Consider the following 16069-nt stretch of genomic DNA (forward strand, 5'->3'; position numbering starts at 1 on the left):
CTATTAGGTCTTCTCATAATGTTGTGTTTTAAGCCAGGAGATCAGAAAGATTTTTCTGGCTGCTGTTGCGGAAGAATTAGCCGACTCTATGCCATTGCCCAGGGGACTGTAGGATTCATACAATCTTTGGGGAGGCTAACTTGTTAGTTTGAATTTGTAAACAAATAGTTGCGTATTTGCTCATCAAGAATGCAATTGTGGTGTGCTTTTTAAACACTGCTGCTCAATAAAGAAACAATACAGCTTCAATTATAGAAAGCCGCAACAGGTATGGATAAACAGAATGCCACATGCTCACACACTATCCTTACTCATGACTTTATTATTTACAACTTGGCACACTGTGCCTGCTCAACTAATGATGATTCAAAGCCTTGATTTCTGGATCCACTCAAGGGAAGAACCTGGCTAATTGAGGCTTCTTTAACAAACCATGACTGAATCAAACACAGCCAAGTACTTTGCAGTACTGACTTATTTTTTTTCTCTCCAGCCCTGCACAGAGAATGCTTGTGGACTCTGCAGAATCCAAAGTAATCTGGTAAGAAATCTAATTCCTTATCTGATTTAAGGCATCTAGCTGCTGATTTGTAAGAGGGCAAGTTGTTAAGACTACATGTGCTTCTACCAAGTGAGGATGAATGATTTAATAACTGCAGTCAGCAAAACTCCATTATGCATCTTTACCATCAATATCATTAAACAGGATATCAGTGTAAAATAAACATTCAATCCAGGCCTAATCCAGCCCACTACGTGTCTAACACGCTTCCTAGGCCATGCTCCATTCATCAAACCCTCACCCAATTTAACAAAATAGATTTCACCAAAATCTCCAAAATAGGAAAAAGAAGCTAGGGGAAAGAGGGAGAAGAAGGAAAAAAATTAAAACTGGAATTTTTGAGTGCCCAACAGAAAATGGCTAAAAGAGGAAGAAAGGGAAAAAGAGTTACATTAGTAGACTAAAGAGAATAGTAGTAAGATTGTTATTGTGATGTAAGTAATTAAGAAACATAGAAATGATAGTATATTGTTAATTGTAGAAAAGAAATGCTCTCTACATTTAAATTGAATTGGAGGATGTATGCTGTTTATAGGAAAATATACCAAATTTGGTGTAACTTTGAAGGAGCAATTGAAGATATTGTTTATGAAGTAAGAAAAAATAACTATAGAGATGAAAAATAATGGAAGAGAATAATTTGGCTGAAAGTGAAAATGAAACTATGATGTAAAAAGGACTATGTAAATGAGAGGATGTAAAAGAAAAGACCCAGACAATTCTTTGTTCCTATAATATGTATAATTTGTATTAAAAAAATAAAAAACCTTGAATGAAAGAAAGCAAAAAAAACCACCCTAAAATTCATTTTAATAGAAGAAAATCTCTGTAGCTCCGGGTTGAACTATGGAGTGTTTTGTACTATCTGAGCTTGGTTGTTTTCTTGCATGTATTTCATTACTTAACTAGATAACATCTTCAGCTGACACTGGTTATGTTACCTAGTTGGGTAATGAAATGTCTGCAAGAAAACAACTAAATTCAGAGAGTACCCAAAATTCACAAACATTAATTTCGATGTAAAGAGGAATTCTGATTCTTTTCTAGCAACTTAAGGATCAGAAGATAAATTAGATTTCTCACTGTAAGGGATCCGACTGAAATTTTCTCCCAAAACCTTAAGTTTCGAAAAGTAGTTCAGCTCTTAATGATGGACCAAACAGCAATCTTTTCCTAAATACGCTTCAGAGGCTTCTTTTTAAAGTCTGAATGCTTAAAAGTGGATAGAAAACACTGATCTAGCAGAAACCTTCTAATTATCATCCTGTTTTTCAAAAAAATGTTTCCCCCATCAAGCTAAATTATCTTCAAACATTGGGAGGGGTTGTGTTTTTTTAAATTAACTAAATGCAAAAACAAGGAAAAAACAGACAAAACAGGAGGAAGGCTGAAACCCACAATGTGTATTTACAGGAGGGTTGTGTGGGGGTGTGTGTGTAAAAACTGAAGCTATGATTCATGAATCCTCACCCATTTTAAATAATAAGTCCCACTTTAATTTCACCAAATTCTACAGGCTGAAACAATAAGCACAAATTGTGCACAAATACACAAGCCCTGGACTCAATGTTGGTGTGAAAGATTAAGTTCACACACTAAGTTCCAATTAAACTAATTTATTGCTAAGCAGAGCTGGCAGCAGAGTTGGACAGTGAGGAAGTTGGGGAGGAACATGGACCAGTCCTGGAGTCTGGGGAGGCTTGGATGAGGGCTCTGTATCAGAGGCAGAGACGGAGCCGAGGCCATCTGGGAGTGATCAGGTGCCTACAGAGCTAGTCAGTAGTGAGGCAAAGGAACAGCTAGAGCCTGCACAGAGCTGCCAGAAGAGAAGAACAATTCAGAAATCAGGGTCGACTTGGGAGTAAAGTCACAGGTGGAAGGTGATTGGCCCCTCCCATAGGAAATAAAAGAGGAGCGAAAGGGGAGTGGGCTTTTGCAGGAAACAATTCGTCCATCCGTTCGTTAGATTTGTATCAGGAGTGTGAAGATCTGTCTGTGAATCTCAGAGTCTCTGTGCCCAGTCTTTCCTTGCACAGCACCTTATTTGGAAAATATTTACATGGCAGATTTCCAAGATAGATACGGTGAATAATCATAAATATTCCTTTGAAAGACTGTTTGCCAGGCCTTTGCTGAATGTGAATGAGAGGAATTCACATTTGTTTAATAAAAGGGGTTTTGTCGGGATCAGGACTCTGCCTCGTGCTTTTGGGGGAAGCCTAGGTCAGAACATAAATAGCCTATGCACAGGAATATTCTCAAGTAAAAGTTGGTACTGCTAGAAATTAAATAGGGGCTAATAGAGACCAAAGCGGGGAGTGGACTTAGTTTGCTTGTGATTATGTAAGGATTCTAGGAGGAGTCCTCTTTTAACTCCACCCCCAGGTTCTGGCCCTCTTTCTCCTACAACCAGGACATTCAGAGAAAGACTTTGTAAAGAGTTTTGTGAGAACAATCTTGCAATTGTTTTATTACTTCACACAAAAGATCAAGCACCAAAAGCCAATTAAAAAAACAACCTCCCACATTAGCAAAAAGAAAGAAAAAAGTACACCAAGCTGTGCATTCAAAAATAAATGGCAAATAATAATAATTTTTTTTAAAAACTTATCTGAAACACCTCAGATAGCCCTGAAAACATAAGACACTATTTGATGCATACAGAAAAGTCTTTACTGGAAAAAGGGAGCTATTTGCACTCTCTTTAGTGCTCTGTACGGTCAAAGATCCTGTGATAATGTGGGCTGCCAATTCGTGTAATTGTCATACATGTACAACTTTTTTTGCTGAATATGAACTTTTACCTGGACTCATAAAAAGAAAGAAAGAAAGCAAGGTTTGGTGGAGACGCACTGCTGTGTCACATACAAGGCAGAGGTGGTTTTCAGCCAGTTCTGACAGGTTGTGGAGAACCGGTAGTGGAAATTTTGAGTAGTTCGGAAAACTGGGAAATAGGCTGGCCCCACCCCTGCTGCTTCCCAGCTGATCTTCTTTTGTTGCCCTGAACAGGAGAATGAAGCTGGAAAACAGGTCAGTGGGGTGGGGAGGGAATGGGGATATTGCAGTAACCTTCCCTCAGGAGTGGGGAGAAAATGGGGATTTTGCAGTATCCTTGCCCTGCCACACCCACAAAGTCATGCCCACCAAGCCACGCCCACAGAACCAGTAGTAGAAAAAATTGAATCCCACCACTTAGGCAAGGAATCACTTCATCCAAATTAAACCTGTCACCCCTGGTTTTATAAGAGGAATGAAATCCGTTCCTTTCCAGTAGCAAGTTGAGATTAACTCACCAGGCGTGTGTTAACCACAGGAAACAGGAGAGCAAGAAGGGCCCCATTCAGCATATGCATTTGCAACCTACCAAAATAAAAAAGGGGAAAAAAGAAATGTCACCTTTGCAGCATAAGGGGGTATTTTGCAAGCAATGCACAACAATTGCAGCGGGTTGTAAAATAAATCACCCAGCTGGTTTTGTGACTAAGATGGGATCTAGAACTCACAATCTCCCGGTTTGTAGTCTGGTGCCTTAAATAATATTTCAATTTCAATAGTATTTCAATTCACTCTATTATTATGTATTTATTTATTTATTATTTATTCCTGCCAGTTTTCTTGGTTCAGTCCAATCGTTTGTTTCTTCAATGACTAAAGCAAAGTCATGATAAGTTGTGCCACACAGCTCCATTTCAAAGCCGAAGAGCCAGCGCTGGCTGAAGACATCTCCGTGGTCATGGGGCCAGCATGACTAAACGCCGAAGGCACACGTAATGCTGTCACTGTCCCACCAAAAGTGGTTCCTATTTTCATTACTTGCAATTTTAGGTGCTTTCGAACTGCTAGTTTGGCAGAAGCTGGGACAAGTAATGGGATTCAAACTGCCAAACTGCCTACCTTTCTGATCGACAAGCTCAGCGTCTTAGCCACTGAGCCACCGCACCCCATGACTCTATGATTCTATATATAAAAAGATCTTATTGCCCTGGCAGATGAATTATTTAGATTTCTCTCTGCCATCAGTTTGCACACCAGAAAGCCAACCAAGGGAATTCCTGTTGTGTACATCCACCTGAGCATCCCAATTGGAGGGTCCATAACATTAGACATCCTTTGGGGCTCTGCTGCCATCCGAAACATTCCCAAAAGGTGTAACCCAATTGCAATTGTTAATAAAACAGAAGGGGACAATCCTTATTAGGGGGGAATAAAAAAAAAAAAACAGATCCACATGCAAAGCATGAAGGTAGAAAGGCTGGATAGGAATCCAATCAGAAGGCAACTGGACTTCCTTCATTTTTCTTTGAAAATGTTTTGCTTCTCATCAAGGAGCTTCTTCAGTTCTGACTCAAAGTTCTTGGGTGAGAAGCAAAAAGTCTTCAAGGAAAAACAAAGAAAATCCAGTCGCTTTCGAAGAAAAAAAACACCCTTTGGGGACAACCATGACCAGGATGGCTGAGAACTTCCACAGACATTCAGCCACACGGATACAAATTACAGATGGTCAATGTACTTCAACATAAAGTATAGGCCACCAAGCCACAGAAATGGTCATCATTTAAACGAAGTACTGTATTGGGGGTAACTCACTTACCTGAATAGAATCATGGCGAAATGGCAAGGTGGACAAGCCAGTAGAAAAATCTGACATTTAAAAAAACAAAAACAAAAAGGAGTTAGCATCAATCTTTCTATTTAATTTATTTGCATCTTTACATAAATGCAGAAAGACAGAGAGAGGGAGCACACATGAAAGAAATGACTTGTATTTTATTTTTAAACCGCTCGGTTGGACGTTTAAAGCTTGCAATAATTACTATTCAAATATTCCTAGGACAACATTGATTGATTGATTCATTCATTTATAAAAATTATATGCCTCCCATTTCACAATCGAACCACTCTGCTGACATCCAGGAGGAACTAACTAACTAACTAACTAACTAACTAACTAACTAACTACCATAAGACAAGGGTAGGTTCCTGTACTGGTTGGTACCGGTTCGCTTGCGTATGTGCAGTTGACTTTAAATTGTTCTGTGCATGCGCAGAAACATGCCGGCAACGGCAGAAGAGACTGGAGAACCGGTTCAGGGGCATGGCAAGCGTGGGTCACTGCCGGTTCTGCAGCCCAGGCCAAATCACCACTACCAGTTCGGCTGAACTGGGTGCAACCCAGCTCTGCCATAAGGGACACAGTGGCTCAGTGGCTAAGATGTTGAGCTTGTTGATCAGAAAAATCTGCAGTTTGGCGGTTCGAATCCCTAATGCCACATAATGGAGTGAACTCCTGTTAAATGTCCCAGCTTCTGCCAACCTAGTAGTTCGAAAGCATGTAAAAAAAATGCAAGTAGAAAAATAAGAACCACCTTTGGTGGGAAGGGAACAGTGTTTCGTGCGCCTTTGGCATTTAGTCATGCCGGCCACATGACCAGGGATACGTCTTCGGACAGCGCTGGCTCTTCAGCTTTGGAACAGAGATGAGCACCACCCCCTAGAGTCTGGAACGACTAGCACATATGTGCGAGGGGGACCTTTACCTTTACCGCAACTACGATAACTACCATAACTAACTAACTAACTAGGAATAGTGCTGTTGCTCTAATCCAGTGGTTCCCAAACTTGGCAACTTTAAGACTTGTGGACTTCAACTCCGAGAATTCTCCAGCCAGCAGAGCAAGTCTTAAAGTTGCCAAGTTTGGGAACCACTGCTCTAATCCAACATCCATCCCCACCTCCCAATTCTCAACCGCTCCTTCTGTTGTGCAAAGAAGCAGAAGCAGGGTGGAACAACTGATGGACTCAAGAAGCACACCAGGTAGTGAAGATGATGTCTTTGAAAAGTCCTTCTGGGCCACTTGTGGGAATGATCCCGTAGGATAGTGATGGCGAACCTTTTTCACCTGACGTGCCAAACGAATGTGCGTGTGCGCTATCGCACGTACTCACATGCCTACCCTCATAATTTAATGCCCCCCCCCACGCTGGAACCCCTGCGTATGAACATGTGACACACACACCCCACTAGACTTTTGGCTCTCTTGGAGCCTGGCAAGGGCAAACATGGCCCCCCCACCTGCCATAGGCCAGAAACATCCATTTTCTGACTCCCAATGAGCCCGGTAGGTCGGTTTTTCGCCCTCCCCAGCCTCCAGAGGCTTTCTAGGAGCTTGGGGAGGGCGAAAAACAGCACAACACGGAAACAGGAAGTTTGGGAACGGACTTCCGGGTTGCCCGTTGGGCCGTTTTTCTCCCTTTAATGGGCAAAAAAACATCCCAACGCGCAAACTGGAAGACCGATCCCAAATTTCCGGTTTGTGCATTGGGTGGTTTTTCGTCCTTCAGGGAAGCCTCCTAAAGCCTCTGGATGGTGGAAAAACAGCCGAAAACCAAGACCAAAAATCAGCTGGCCAGCGTGTGCATGTGCGCTGGAGCTGACAGGGCAATGCCTTGAATGCCCTCAGAAATAGTTCCGCTTGTCACACTTTAAAAAGCAACACTTTCTTTGCATAAAGATGAAAGTTATCTTCCATCTAGATCAGGGACCACAAACTGTTAACTTAAATTCATCGACCACTTCAGGAAGCGTCAGATGATCCGTTATTTCCCATTCGACTTTAACAACAGGTCGTCCTCAACTTAGAACCACAATTGATGCTAAAACCTCTGTTGCTAAACAAGACATCGAGCTAAGTACATTTTTGCCCCATTTCACAACATTTCTAGCCACAGTTGTTAAGCGAATCATTGCAAGTTAGCAACGTGGTTGTTAAATGAATCTGACTTCCCCATTAACTTTGCGTATCAGGTGGTCACCAAAAAGGATCACATGACACCAGGACACTGCGACCATCATAAATACATGCCAGTTGCCCAATGTCTGAATTTTGATCATGTGACCATTGGGATGCTGCAACAGTCATAAGTGTGAAAAATGCTCATAGGTCACCTTTTCAGTGCTGTTATAACTTCGAACTGTCTCTACACAAATGACTGTAAGTCACAGACTTTCTGTAATAGTGCTATAAATAAGAACAATATTGACCTTGGATAGTCCCATCATTTCTTGGGGGTTGATAGTGGTGACTTTGGGGAACCTTGCTATAGACAGGCATAGTCACAAAGGAATTGGGTGATGCATTTATTTCGGCCAAGAATGGCCCAGTTTATTTCTTTATAATATTTGTCAGGAGTACTTGTCCAAAATTATTTGTCATCAAAAATGTAGTTATGGGATCTCAACTTCATAACTCATTTAAGGAGATGTCGAACTGGATCATCTCCAGGAACTGATTATCCAAATTTCCAGCAAAGAAAAATCCACATCAATGAGGGAACTGAATTTGTTGATGAAAGTTGCTCATAATATTAAGGGATGTCTTCTAATGTCAATCAGCTCTATTTTTCCATAGTAAGAATAGAATGGGATGGGATGAAATGGGAGTGGGAATGAGAATGGAAAGGGATACCAGTAGGAATAGGAATAGAATAGAACAAAACAGAACAGGATCCTTTATTGGCCAAGTGTGATTGGACACACAAGGAATTTGTCTTCAGTACATAAACTCTCAGTGTACAAACAACAAAGCAGTAAGTATAGATCATAAATCGTGAGATGCAATCATAAATATTAAGGTACAAACAAGAAGTGATAAATCTTAAGATACCCAATAGAAGAAGAAAGTAGAGAAAATGAGAAAAGGTGATAAATGAGCTGACAAAGATGAAAAGATAACAAGGATAATAGCAATACGGCCTCCTACTACATGAGTAAATATTTTTAGGCCCAAGACAGTGCTGTGGGAATTGGGTGTTCAACAGAGTGATGGCACCAGGGGGAAAGCTGTCTGTGTGTCTAATTGTTTTGGCATGCAATGCCCTACAGCACCATCCCAAGGGGAGGAGTTGAAGCAGTTTATGTCTATGGATTTGAGGGCTCTGTAGAAAATTCCTCAGCTTCTTTTTGGTTCGTGCAGTATACAGGTCCTCAATGGAAGGCAGGATTTAAAATTATTCTCACTGGACTCTTTTTGTCAAACTCCTAGTTTCTATGAGTTCATTTCAAATTAGTTATGACTTCCGTAATGTACAGTCAGCAATGAATATGGTCTTACCAGCTGCCAGCAATTATGGCCAAAAGAGAGACTATTTCTAAAGTCACATTTCTTTTAATTATCCTCAGATTCTACTCCAGAAAGATGAAATTATGCGATCCAAACAAGCTACAATGCAATTCGTTAGATTTAGCCTTATGATGTTGTGTAAACCCAATCTTTGAAGCATCTACAATAAACCATGAATCAGCTTGACACATTATGCTAAGCCATAGCTTTTTACCTGTTGCACCCCACTCCTCCCTTGCTTCCATGGGGATTAGCTTGGTCTAGTGCCGGGATGATGAACCTATGGCATGCATGCCACAGAGCCATATCTTCTGGCATGCAAGCCATCAACTCCAGCCCGCATGCACGCACCAGCCAGCTGGTTTTCGGCCTTTTGGAGCATGGGAGGGTGAAAGCTGAGCCTAACAGGCCTACTGGAAGTTCAGAAATGATTCGTTTCTGGGTGGGGGGCAGGGGAAGTCAGTTTTGCTCTCCCCAGGCTTCAGGAAAGCCTCCGGAGCCTGGGGAGGGCCCATTGGACCTGTTTTTCACCATCCCCAAGAGGGTTTGGAGGCTTGCAAACTGCTCCTGGGAGCTGGGAAGGGCAAAAAACAGACTGTTTTTTGCTCGTTTCCCCCCTCCCCAGCCCCGAGGAGCAGTCTACAAGCATCCCGAAGCTCTGCATGGCCCCCTTTTTTTGTAAAAAACAGTCTGTTTTTTGCTCTGCATGCCCCTCTCCCCAGGCCCCAGGAGCACTCTGCAAGCATCCCAAAACTCTGCATGCCTTTTTTTGTGGAAAAAAAATGAGGCGTGCAGAGGGTTTGAGAGATCTGCAGAGTGCAAAAACTTTTTTTAAAAATTTACCTCTTCAAAATCATGGTGCGTCTTATCGTCTGAAAAAATATGGTAGGTAACATCATCTGTGCTAGAAGGAAGGGAGGGAGGAAGAGGAGGAGGAATGTGGAGCCTTTGGTGCTCTCTGAGCTGTGCTACATCATCAGTGCTACAACCCCATTCCCTTCTTGCACTGATGATGTTATCCACCTTGGTAATGAAACATCTGCAGAAAAATCACCAAGCTCAGAAAGCCCCAAAGACCTCATGGATAATACTACATTAAGAAGAGAAACGGTGCTGGATGAAAGAAGAAATTTCCCAAGCCAAGTGAACCTTAAAGGCATTTCAGGGTAATTCTGGCACTTTTACACTATGACACCGAATGGTTAGAGTACCTGAGGAAGTAACAAGAGCTACAGAACTTGGCTGTTTTGTGAGGGGGGGGGGAAGAGATAAAACAAATTCTGCTCACTTTGACACAGCTTGTCTATTACGGTAAAACCACAGAGAAGGTGCCGGGCCAGGCGAAGGAAGTCTCGGATTCTAATCCCCCCACAGCTCCAGGAGACTCAGGGGTTCAGTGCAAAATATACAATTGTTGTTGTATAGAAAAAAATAGAGCCTCCAACTGGTTAACAAAAGGAGCAGCAGGCAAGAAGTCAAATAAACGTCCAAACCTAATTGCCTAGGCTGGCACCATGTGCTGATTCCTAATCCAGATAACAAGCCACCGTAGATGGGTTTGTGCTGTTCGCTTAACCAAATGAATCACTTCCAGCTAAGGGCAAAGTCTGCCTGAGCTTCACTATAAGTACACAAAAGGGCCCAATCCTTCAGTTCAACCACGTTCAGTGGGAAAGAGTCCCTGCTAAGCTTGAGTAAGGCTTGGAGTTGAAGACTGCAAGGTTCTATATTCTCCCCTATCTCAGTGATGTGATTAAGAGTTAAGATAAGCCACTTACATTTAATCAACAGGTGTGGTAGCTCTTCACATCCCAATCAGCTTTCCTTGGATATGACGAGAGAACACACCCATATCTTGCTAGAGAGAAGGGTGCCAAGAGTCTCCAACGGCTGGCTGACTGAACCCTTAGTACAGGTAGTCCTCAACGTAGGATGGCAACTGAGCCCAGAATTAATGTTGCTAAGTGAGAAATGATTTAGAAATTACTTGGGACGTGGTGGCTCAGTGGCTAAGACACTGAGCTTGTTGATCAGAAAGGTAGGCAATTCGGCAGTTTGAATCCCTAGCACCGCGTAACGGAGTGAGCTCCCGTTCCTTGTCCTAGCTTCTGCCAACCTAGCAGTTTGAAAGCACATAAAAATCCAAGTAGAAAAATAGGAACCACCTTTGGTGGGAAGGGAACAGTGTTCCATGCGCCTTTGGTGTTTAGTCATGCCGGCCACATGACCACGGAGATGCCTTCGGGCAGTGCTGGCTCTTGGGCTTTGAAATGGAGATGAGCACTACCCCCTAGAGTCGGGAACCCAAACACCCACAAAACAGCAGGCTGGCGGGAGGCAGGTGCACATGCGCGGTAGAACTGAGCTGGGGTGATGGCTCATGTGCCTGCAGAGAGGGCTCTGCATGCCAACTGTGGCACATGTGCCATATGTTCGCCATCATGGATATAACCTGTTTCCCTGAAAATAAGACCTCCCTGAATAATAAGCCCAATCGGGCTTTTAAGCGCATGCACTAAAATAAGCCCTCCCCCGAAAATATTGCAACATGGCATTAGCCATGAGGTGACCACGTTCGCCGCCTCCTGCACCTCAAAAATAATAAGACCTCCCCGAAAATAAGGCCAAGCTCTTATTTCGGGGATCAGAAGAAAACAAGACCCTGTCTTACTTTAGGGGAAACATGATAGGCAGTTCCAAGTTGTTGTTGTTATTCTTAGAAAGAGAATCTGATTTAGAACAGGGGCCACTCCTATCCCAAACAGCAATGTCAGCCAAGGTAGAAAACTCTTATCTCTTCTCCCTTCACAATAGCACTGAACTCAGCAGCTGCTTAATTGGAAATTATTTAACTTTGTCACTTGATTGGGAGATTTGTGGCTTTTAACAGCCAAGTTTGTTTTCCACTGTGGGATAGAAATTTAAAATCCAGCATCTGTGATGTGCACTCCTGCAAGCAATTAATCGTGGCTTGCAGAATCCCCCAACTTAAACCTGCCTGTAGAACATGCTTCTATATTTAACATTAAATCACCTCCAGATGTTCTCAACACATACAAGCTGTCGCTTGGGGTTTTTGTTAGAGAAAGAAGGCTGGGTGGCACTTATTTCAGGCTGGCATTTGCACCGCACGAAGTACCTGTGAATTAATTTTTACTTTGCCCTTTTTTGCAAAATAACCCACCGCCACAACTGCATTTCAAACGGCGGATGGGAAATAATGAGGAGCTGTTTTAAAATGTTGGAGCTGAGCAGGTTCTCTCTCTTTTTTTTTTTACATTTTTGCTGGCAGTTCCAGTGACTGGGTGCTTTGTCTAAAGCAGAACTTTCCCCCCAAAAAAGGGGAAATGACAACTCCACATATCTTCTGCACCACCTCTCTTGCTCAAAACTTGTTTCTAAATATTAGTCTCCTATAGCAGATGGTATATAAGATTAAACATTGAGAAAAATGGAAAATGACCAGCTGCAATTTGTTAGGCTGCTGGCTGCAATTACATTACATGTACATTCATTTTAATTAAAATTTTAATGAAATAAAAACTTCCATTGCACAAGGCGGTTACATCAGAATCAGCAATGAAAGTTTTTATTTCATTAAAATTTTAATTAAAATGAATCTAGGACAAACATAGGTAAGACATCTCCGTGCCCACCAATATCAACAGAAATTAAATTTTCAGACATCTTGGAAGCAAATAATATCTTGCAAGATGTATTTATTTATTGATTAATTGAATTAATATAGCATTACTCCAGACAGCGCATTGTGACCTAATTATATTTCAGTGATCTAAATGAAAGACTTTTATCTGTTTGCTCAAGAAATTAAAATATATGGAGCCTTGGAAACTTCTTATGCAAGCTGGCATGTATTTACAATAGTTGCAGCATCCCTGGATCAGGTTATTGCCATTTGCACACCTTTCCAGGTAACATCTGACAAGCAAAGTTAATGGGTTCGCTTAACGACTGCAGCAATTCACATTACAAAAGAGTTTGTAAAATTGGTTGACTTAACAACTGCCTTGCTTAGCAATGGAAATTCTGGTGCCAATTGTGATTGTAAGTTGAGGACTTAGAAATGCCAGGTAAATACCAGGTGATAAATACCAGGTGCTTACAAATACCAGGTGAGGCCTTTCTCAATCTTGTATAGCTCTTCTCCCCACCCAAGAGGCTTTCTAGTCTCCCACATTGCAAAAGAGGACCATTTTACTCTACTCAATTCTATTTTCTCTTCCAAGAGGCCCTTTTTATATTCCTAGACCAGTGTTTCTCAGCCTTGGCAACTTGAAGATGTCTGGACTTGAAGTCCCAGAATTCCCCAGCCAGCATTTGCTGGCTGGGGAATTCTGGGACTTGAAGTCCAGACATCTTCAAGTTGCCAAGGTTGAGAAACACTGTCCTAGACCAAGTCAAGTTCAAAACCGGTAGGCTAGGGGATTTCTAAAGCCTGGTATTGGTACAAATTAGCCATCAACAGGCACATAGACATAAACAGTACCTACAGAGTATGCAAAAGAGACAATCAACAGGCCAAAAAAAGAGAACCAGAAAAATCCAAACATATCCTCACCAGCAATCAGCACCCAGAAGAGCAGAGATGGACACCAAGATTAACACCAGACCAACAATCAAGTAAATACCCCCATGAAGAAACAGCAAAAGAGGCCAACAATAAACAACCCAACCAAGGAACCTCTAAGACAATGATGCCAAACATTTTTTAACACCGAGTGCCCAAATCAGAATGCGCATGCATGCATACTGGCCAGCTGGTCTTTTGCAGGCACCAGAGCGCCAGAAAATGGTGTGAAAAACAGCCTAGAAAACAGCCTGAAAAAGCCCAAAAAACCACCTGAAAATGTTTTCCGGGCCATTTTCTGGTGCTCCGCGCTCACAAAGACCAGCTGGCTGGCATGCACTAGCAACTAGAAGAGTAGCTGGCGATGGCGCATGTGCCTACAGAGAGGGCTTTGTATGCCACCTCTGGCACGCTTGCCATAGGTTCGTCATGACAGCTCTAAGACTACACCCACCAATAATGACAGGGCAAGCCACTAGAACAGGGCTGTCAAACTCCCGGCCCATGAGCAAGAAGCATCACGCACTGGCCATGCCCACGCCCAGTTTAGCAAAGGGGGGAAAAGTCCCAATACATCACATGATGCCATTGTTACATGCACTAGAATATAAATATACATTCAGAGCAAATCCCACTCCTTACTAGCACTGATGATGTTACTTAAAGGTAAAGGTAAAGGTTCCCCTCGCACATGCCCGCTAGTCGTTCCCGATTCTAGGGGGCGTTGCTCATCTCCGTTTCAAAGCCGAAGAGCCAGCGGTGTCCGAAGACGTCTCCATGGTCATGTGGCCAGCATGACTAAATGCTGAAGGTGCACGGAACACTGTTAGCTTCCCACCAAAGGTGGTCCCTATTTTTTTCTACTTGCATTTTTACATGCTTTCAAACTGCTCGGTTGGCAGAAGCTGGGACACGTAATGGGAGTTCCTGCCGTTATGCAGTGCTAGGGATTCGAACTGCCAAACTGCGACCTTTCTGATCGACAAGCTCAGGGTCTTAATCACTGAACCACCGCACTTCATGATTCTATATATAAAAAGCTCTTCTTGCCCTGGCAGATGAATTCCTTCGATTTCTCTCTGCCATCAGTTTGCACATCAGAAAGCCAACCAAGGGAATTCCTGTTTTGTACATCCACAAGCTCAGCGTCTGAGCCACCCCACTGAGATGTTACCTAATTTGGGTAATGAAACATCTGCAAGAAAACATGCAAGAGAACCCCAAGGACCCCCTCATTTCAACCCTGAGCTACAAACATTCTCCTTTATTGATATTCTGGTTTCAACCAAGCAACTCTAAACCACACTGCGGTTCTCCCTGAAAGTAGAAAGGGAGGCCTTACAAAACACTAGCAATCCACATCTGTGCGAAAGCCCATCGGTAGCTTCGGAATAGCACTCAATAGCTCTTAAGGGCCTACAGACTCTCTCTTTGTCTTTTGTTGTTTCCTTGGCACATTTTGTAAAGAGCCGCATTCACAAAAGATAACAACCTCCTTTTTCATTCCACTATTTTTAGAAGAGGAGGAAGAGGAGGAGGAGCAAAAACAACAACTTGAATGGGGTTCCTGTCAGATTCCATTTACGTTATTGCTTTCCTCACAGACTTCAGCCTCACAGTTTGAAAAGCAGCTTCAGGGAAACTAATCTGCCGATGACAGAGTTGAAAAGTTGGAATATGACAAGAAAACACCCCTATCTTGCTAGACTAGACTAGACTAGACTAGACTAGACTAGACTAGACTAGACTAAACTAGAAAAGAATAGAATAGAATAGAATAGAATAGAATAGAATAGAATAAATATTGGAATAGAATAGAATTCTTTATTGGCCAAGTGTGATTGGACACACAAGGAATTTGTCTGTGGTGCAGATGCTCTCAGTGGACATAAAAAGACAAGATACATTCGTGAAGAATCATAAGGTACAACACCTAATGATAGTCATTGTGGCACGACATAACCACGAACGTCAAAAGCGCGCCGACAACACCGCGGCGCTAAAACCGCGATGTCAAAAGCGCGCCCACAACAGCGCGCCGACAACAGCGCGCCGACAGAAGTGCGATTTAACTTAAGGTAAGGTTTAGGGTTAGGTTTAGGGTTAGGGTTAGGGTTAGGTTTAGGGTAGGTTTAGGGTAGGTTTAGCGTTAGGTTTAGGGTTATTTTTAGGGTTATGTTACAGCGCGCTTCTGTTGGCGCGCTGTTGTCGGCGCGCTGTTGTCGGGCGGTTTTGACGGTGCAGTTTTGTCACCGCGCTTTAGTCACACGCGCTTTAGTCTACCGCGGTTTTGTGGTGGAACCGATAGTCATAGGGTACAAATAAGCAATCAGGAAGCAATCAATATCAATATAAATCGTAAGGATACAAGCCACAAAATTACAGTCCTGCAGTCATAAGTGGGAGGAGATGGGTGATAGGAATGATGAGAAGGCTAATAGGAATAGTAATGCAGCCTTAGTGAATAGTTTGACAGCGGTGAGGGAAATATTTGTGTGCCAAGGCTCTTCAAAGGCAGGCTGGCTGGCTGGATGAACAATTAGTACAGGTAGTCCTCAACTCATGATGACAACTGAGCCCAAAATTTATGTTGCTAAGTGAGAAATGTGTTCAGTGAAATATAAATTTTACCCATTTTAAGGTCAGCCGTACAGAATGTGGCTGCATGGGGAAGTTAACACATCCCACTAAGCTAGGAATCAGCAACCTGTTCAAACATGGGGCCCGCTTGCACAATGTTACGCAACGTCACAACCTCGGAGGAATCGTGTTTTTGCAAGGGAGAAAAATGAAGAATGA

General features: G+C 42.6%; 1 protein-coding gene across 1 annotated transcript in view; it reads right to left on the reverse strand.

Annotated features, from left to right (window-relative positions):
- TMEM164 (transmembrane protein 164) overlaps positions 1-16069 on the reverse strand; it is a 45481-nt gene that overhangs the window by 21510 nt on the left and 7902 nt on the right. Inside the window, exons 3-4 of the mRNA XM_014065897.2 lie at positions 5154-5203; positions 3856-3922 (exon numbers count right to left, since the gene is read on the reverse strand). Of these exons, the coding sequence (XP_013921372.1) occupies positions 3856-3922; positions 5154-5203 (117 nt within the window). The remainder of the gene's footprint in view (positions 1-3855; positions 3923-5153; positions 5204-16069) is intronic.

The sequence above is a fragment of the Thamnophis sirtalis genome, unplaced genomic scaffold (genome assembly GCF_051295495.1).
Source record: "Thamnophis sirtalis isolate CommonGarterSnake01/CBP01778 unplaced genomic scaffold, rThaSir2_p1.2 scaffold_13, whole genome shotgun sequence".
Lineage (NCBI taxonomy): Eukaryota > Metazoa > Chordata > Lepidosauria > Squamata > Natricidae > Thamnophis > Thamnophis sirtalis.